Source organism: Musca domestica, unplaced genomic scaffold, assembly GCF_030504385.1.
Source record: "Musca domestica strain aabys unplaced genomic scaffold, Musca_domestica.polishedcontigs.V.1.1 2, whole genome shotgun sequence".
NCBI lineage: Eukaryota > Metazoa > Arthropoda > Insecta > Diptera > Muscidae > Musca > Musca domestica.
Genome location: NW_026712249.1, coordinates 22,418,828 through 22,425,762, shown reverse-complemented (window position 1 = coordinate 22,425,762; position 6,935 = coordinate 22,418,828). Strand labels below are relative to the sequence as shown.

Genomic DNA, 6,935 nt, shown 5'->3' with positions numbered 1-6,935 from the left:
TATTGTAATAGCTTGTGACAAAAGTTACCTATGCAGGTCCACGTCGTCGTATAGACCCTAATATTTGGTATTTTTAAGATTTTAACAGAATTTTTAACAGATTTTATTGTTTTCTTTTTTTTTTTTTTTGAAAATTGCCAAATTTGTACCAAATGGTGGACCGGCCGAACTTACAGCTTTTTTACTTGTTTTTTTTTATTAATTTTGTTTAATTATTTCATTTGATTTTATTTTTATTTATTTTTTTAGTTATATATTTCATTATTTACCAAGAGCTTAATATTTATTCTAAAACCCTTGGATCATGCGGCTGGTGCTCATCATTACAATGTAGGCTATTAAATACCCTTTCATTGACACCGTTGCGATAGGTCGGACGCAAATCAAAACCGATTGTATTATTCTGAAAAAAAAAATTAAAAAAACACAATTTGAAATCAATTCCTCCCTTATTCTTATCGTCAGAAACTAATGCCACCTCGTATCAGGAACGGGCAAACTTACCTTGAAAATAACATTATCACTTTCCGAGAAACTTCCAAAGAAATTGAATCGCTCTGATTGCGAATTAAATTCTTCCAAAATAGTTTGGAATATTTGCTGAATTCTGTGGGTGTCTGATCGATGCAAATGCTGTCTGGCAAATATCGCCCTCTGTAATCCAGCCTCCACATTGCATCTTTGGTAATCTTCAAATTCGGCTGTCAATAGATTGGAACAAACTAAAATTTCATCCTCCTGAGGTTGATAGCGGGCAGAGTCTTCAATCCGAATATAGGGCATCAAAGATGTTTTCATAAAACCGCAGATGTCATGACCACGTCGTAAATTGAAATAGGCAGCAGCATGGAAGGCTCGATGATTTGATTGATTTAATTGGCTGTGTGATGCGAAAAACAAAAATTCAAGATGAAAAGATGTTACATGTGGGCCATAAGGCGGGGTAGTGGAAATTCGTACCAAAAGGTATTAATATGTATAAAATAATAATTTTTTGGCTGAACGTCTACACTTCGCATGTATTCGTAACTAGTTAACGACTTTCTTCTTTTACTAGTTAACAACAGCATTACCGACAATTATCGATAACAGTAATTTGTCAATTGCTCATCATTACTGTATTTAACGAAGTATCGGTAAATTAGCGACGAAAATCAGATTTTAACCGATTGAACAACATACAAAGATCGAAAAGTCGACTTCTTTGTTGAAAACAAAAATTGAAAAATCAAAAGGTCCACTTTTTTAGATTTTAATTCAGTTCTTGCGACAATTGTCAAAACAACTTACATTGGAGCTTCTTGCAAATCAACAAGGGTAATCGACCGTGGCACCACTGCTATGGATAAGCTACTATTATCCTCTCGTGCAAATAAAATCGGTCGCAGCCGCTCCCTTCTTGCCTCACGATAACCATGGCCCGTCAATACGGTAAGATCACTCGAACCATAACGTACCGCTTCAATACATTCGCTGCGATTATTTTTGTGTACACATTCCAGTTCAAGGTTTATGACATTTTTCTTAGCTTCCTCGACGGTGTGAAGACATTTTTCGTGATCCACTTCCTTGTAGGTGCACAAACGATATGCTCCTCGATGGAAATTGGGAGCGTATACAGCTTCTTGGGCTGCTGCAAGTGTTGTAAACGCCAATAGGAATATAAATTGTAACATTTTTAAATTGCGACTGATAACGGCGAGCTTGAATTGGTTGGGTATTTAAAGATATTCGAAATGAGGAAGAACGGGTTAATGAGTTATTAATTACCCTAGCTGTACTGGAAGTTATTAGTCAGCTAACTAACAGATATTTAGAAGAGTGGGTCGGGAATTAACCAATATTTATAAAACAAAATTTTTCGATGCTTAATAGGCCTCGAAAAAAATAATTTTAAAATGTCCATGTTTGCAACTCAGATATGTCGTGAGAAAAATATTTAAAAAAAATCCAAGTTTAAGTGTTGTTTTAAAAATATTAAGTTTGCGGCTCCACATGCCTTGAGGATAATTTCAAAAAATAAAATTTGAGACTCAAATAGCGCTTGAAAAAATATTTTTTTTAAAATTAACTTTTGAAGCTCAATTAGCCCCTGAAAAATTACTTATAAATGAATGTACATTCAAACTTCTAACGGGGCTTAAGAACAACTTCTATAAACTATACGATAAAGACTCAGCTGTTACAAGAATATTTCTTTTTAAACCCACATTCGATTCTCATGTATTTGCTGAAAAAATATTGTTTTATATTCAAAATAAAAAGTACGTTAAATCTTCTTTGTGCGCTCCCCTTATTGAACAGTTTTATCATTGTGCCATCATTTCTCGGTGAATCACAAAGACTCAATGTTATCATTTCACTGAGGTTGGCATACCGTTTAATTTTAGCTGAACCGGGCGACTAACACTGTCGATTAATGACTTATCGATTATCATACATCGTTCACACACGAAGTTCCAGCACACACGAAGTTTGTTGTTACCTCGACTGCATTTACCAATTCAAATTATATCGGACTTTCAAGCTGAAAAGTTGTGAAAAGCGGTTCTTGGAAAGCTAACAGGCCTAGAAAAGCCAATTAAAATCTCCCAAAAAATATCTATAGATTGTGAAAGAAATAATAAAAGAATAATTTGAAAAAAACTGAAAGAAAATAAACAGTGAATACTAGAAGCAAATTTTTTGCTTCTTTTTAACAATTTCTTATTGTTAAAAAAAACAATAACAACAGTGTCTACAAAACCACAAATTTTGCCGACAAGTGAATATTATTTTGCAAAAGAAGAAAAGTTCTTTAAAATATAAAGAACTGCGAAGCATAAAAAAAAAGGCAAATAAAGTGCTGTTCTTTTGCTGCATTTATCTTCATTTCCTGTTCTCCTCTTTTTGTGAACACTAAAAACAACAACACAAACGAAATCTTCTCCAATAAGACTTTCCAGTATTGTTCCAGAGAGTGTGTGTATGTTGCTTGAATATATACGGCAAATCAAAGAATAACAACAAACATTGTTGCGTGCGAAATATTGTGTGTTTGTATCAAAAGAAGAAGCAAGGCAAAGCAAAAGTAACATAATAAAAACAAACAAAAAGGGACTTGCAATAAAAAACGGAAGGTAGACAGTAAAAACAACAACAGCAAGAAGAAGAAAAGTGCATTAATTTTTTGCTATACAAGCAAAATAAGAACAACAACAAAGAACTTTGTTAAGTTTGACAAACAACCGGTTCGTTCGGTTCTCTTGTCCCTCTCTCACATCATCATATATCTCACAATTGCCAAATACACAAATTGTTTGTCATTGTTTGGTGGACTTGAATGCATTTTGCAATTAAAGTGAAAAGACTTGCATAAACACGCACAACTGAACAACGGCAGATAGAGACATCGAGAAAGGTAAGCTTCCATTTGTTTTCGTGTTTTAGACATAATAAATTTCTAGATTTTTTTCATTGATTGGAATGTTCGCGAACGAAAAGAAGTAGATGGGGGACTGCAGTTAATGTAAACATATCAGCTGTAGTCCAAGGAAGAATTGGGAGAAGAATGGTTATAGGGTTGCCGTGTATTGAGGGAGTGATATGCAAAGAATATGTATAGAATAGTACAGATTTGACTGGAATGAATTAACGTCTAATGTTCAATATCAAGATTTCCTATAAGGTACAAGAAATATATATTTGCTATATAAAGTTTTTAAACGTTCTTTCTTACTTGTAGAGTTATCTTCTTTAAGACTTGTTTATGGCGGCTCTTACTACATTGAATATGCTTTTAGAGACGTTAAACTACCCACAGAATTTTGGAAATGTCAAATTTCGTTTGATTTGGTTGGAGATTGACAGCAAATCTGAGTGCTATACAAAAAAGTAAGCCTGGATTGAATATTTTATGCAAAAAGTTGGACAACCTGCTAAGAAAGCGAAATGTCAAATTGCAGCATATTTCAATAGACATTGGGCAAAATATTCAAAATACCGACAATCAGGTCATTTTGTATGTAGGACATTAATAACAGAATTGGGTCCAAAATCTTTAAAGTCCTGACAATCAGGTATTTATTGTTCGAAAGCATCATCCCAGAACCTTGTTGATATAGTATCAATTTTTGGTAAGTGCATTCGACAGGTGAAGGTGTCATAGCACCCCTGTTTAAAGAACCACAAATGTATTTTTTGATGGACATTGAAATGAATTGGCAGGATTTTTACAGAACCTACATTTGGAAATAATAATACCAATCTAAGCGTCTTACATACCGTAAGAAAAGACGGAGAAAAACGACAGGTGGTCTTTTTTGCTTTCGTGTTTTCGTTAATGATAATAAAGAACAATCAAGTATTAAATTACTTTCTCTGAAGTAAGTTGTAATGTGTTACAAACTTTAAAAATGTGTTGTGTTCTACAATGGATCTTTTTTAAATACCTGCCAATTTTGTACCCTCCGCCATAGTATGGAGGGTATATTAAGTTTGTCATTCCGTTTGTAACACTTCGAAATATACATTTTAGACCCCACAGGATAAAATTCTATGTCGATTTTGCGATGCCGTTCAGTCTATCCATCTGTCCGTCTGTGGAAACCACTATAGCCTCAGAACGAAATGTACTAGGTTGATAACATTTTACTCAAATGTATATAATGTCTGCAGGACTTTTGGTATTGAAAATGGGCCATGTAGGTCCAAGTCTGAAATTCTTCACAAGGAGTTCTTCGTGACTACTCTCCTTGTCTTCGAACTTGACCTGCCTGCACACAAAAGACTGATCTGTGCAAAATTTTAGCTTCCCATCTTCATTTGTTTGCAACTTGTTATTCAAAAATTTTGAGTTTGGGTACCCGAGAATTCCAGAAATTGATTTAATCATTTTTTTTCTTAAGCTTTCTTTTGTCAACCTTTTGCCACCTCATAATAGTTGTGATTGGGGCAATTGACTGCCACTGAATGTGATGTGCATGTCTGTACAAAATCTGATGACACCGACTCCCAGCTGCTGTGATGTATACTTTTTTTCAGTTTTGTTCTTATTGTTTTGCATTTTTTTCTTCTTTTTTTTCTTCATTCTGTTCATTACTTTTTATTGCAGTTTTTATTATATTTTCTTTTATACTTAGTTGTATGCTTTAACCGGTTGGATGGATTCTGACATGTTTCGCAAATTTGCTTTTAAAATTCAAAAAGTTTCTGGATTTTGGTTTTTTGCTAGTGGTGGTGGTGGTTGATGTGGCAGCCATGGATGTATGGATGGGTTTACATGTATTTTTCTGGACATGTTTGGCTAGCTACATGCATACAATCGCCAGACATATGGGTAGTATGTGTATGTTTTTATGGATTTTTTCTGCCTTCCCTTTTCTGCTTATTCTCTGTTTTGTTTTATATTTTATTTTAATACATATTTGTATCCAATACCACCATATACAGTTTATTTTGCCCGGTTTAACCTTGAAAAAATGTGTCGTTTCAGGTTTTTTATTTTTCTTCTCTAATGTCTGTCCTGCCTTGTTCTTCCTCATTTTTTAGGGGCATTATTTTGTTTTGTTCTAAAATTGCCATGCATTTCTTTTGTTAAATAATTGATTTTAGATGGCTATTTCGTAATACAGTCATGGGAGGAGATGGGGAAGAGTCGGACATGTCTACAAGTTGTCTCATTTTTTATTTAATTGATTTTTTTTCATATCTCGTGTCTGCCCAAAAGTGTATTTCAATTTTAAACCACAATCTCCTCCCATTTAGGATTCTGCGGGAGGGGTTTCGCTTGTCTGGTATTTTGTTTTTCATTGAATTTCGCACCGAAAAATTGCGTCGCAAAATATATTTCGGGTTTATTTTTGTAAACACATTTCGGGTTTGTTATTATTGTTAGCTATTATTTTTATGCCGGTTCTGCCGCAGCTCTCGGTTTGTTTTTTTTCGTTTTGGACGACGCTGAGTTGTTTTTCTTGCTTTTTTGTTTTGTTCTGTTTCGGCTTTTATCAGAAATTCTTTGGGGTAGGCTGTGCTTGCCGCACAGCAGCAGTCGTATACTAAAAATCAACTTTTTTTAAATACACGTAATAGAAAACAAATTTGTTTTTGTACATATGTGTGCATGTATGTAGTTTGTATATATACAAAGATAGCTTGTACATAAGAATTTTGTTTTGTTTGTGAAATAATGCCCACCATTCACAAAATAAAAGCTAACAACACACAGTCAACACCAACCACCTCAACAACGATTAGCAGCGAGTGGTGTGGCTGCAAGACAAGATATTCTGGAAAATACAAGACGTATGGAAACAAATTATCATAAAAATCAAAACAAATTAGTCTTTATTAGGTGGACTTAATACAAAAAAAAGTAAACAAATTACAGATAAACCTCAACAATACGAACCAGTTTTATACGCAGCTCCGAAATTTTCCATTTGAGGCCGATTAGTTATAAAATAAAATCGCGTAGCTGGTGTTGGGTATACAATAAGGAAGAACGGGTCTTTGCCGGCTACTAAGGGAAAATCTAAGGGATCACTAAATATCACTTTTTAAAAAATCCCGATCGAAAAATACTGTTTTTCTTCTATTCCTCCCAAAACTTTTTACGTTTTTATTTCTTAAGAGGAATAGAAGAAAAACAGTATATTTCAATCGTTTTTCTTAACTTCATATGACTTTTAATCTTACTTGTATGTGTCTGTTCAGTAGAAACGGATACAATACGATTCTTTCATCTGAACTTCCAAGTCAAAAAACCGAGCAACTTATAATCAGGGCAAAAATACCCTAGTGTAAAATTCGATGATGCCGGAACAAATTCTGTATTGGAAATATTTCAATTATCCCTCAATTCCGAGACAACATAATACTGCTTCTAGGGGACGTATTCAATACATATCTACATCTTCTTCACATTCTGCCTTTAGGTATAAAAGTCACTATTCCCA

The 6,935-nt window shown here is 34.0% G+C and overlaps 2 protein-coding genes across 2 annotated transcripts in view; one reads left to right on the top strand and one right to left on the bottom strand.

Annotated features, from left to right (window-relative positions):
* Positions 1–202: 202 nt before the first annotated feature.
* On the bottom strand, positions 203–1,703 carry LOC101892434 (transferrin). Its single transcript, XM_005179497.4, has 3 exons — positions 1,291–1,703; positions 505–880; positions 203–403 (listed from the first exon to the last, which is right to left on the bottom strand). Exons 1-3 carry the CDS (start codon positions 1,674–1,676, stop codon positions 284–286), a joined length of 882 nt encoding a protein of 293 aa, XP_005179554.1. The 5' UTR covers positions 1,677–1,703; the 3' UTR covers positions 203–283.
* Positions 1,704–2,481: 778 nt separating this feature from the next.
* The window catches only part of LOC101892144 (programmed cell death protein 4), a 51,288-nt gene continuing 46,834 nt past the window's right edge, over positions 2,482–6,935 (top strand). Inside the window, exon 1 of the mRNA XM_005179495.4 lies at positions 2,482–3,400. The gene's annotated coding sequence lies outside the window, so the exon portion shown is untranslated. The remainder of the gene's footprint in view (positions 3,401–6,935) is intronic.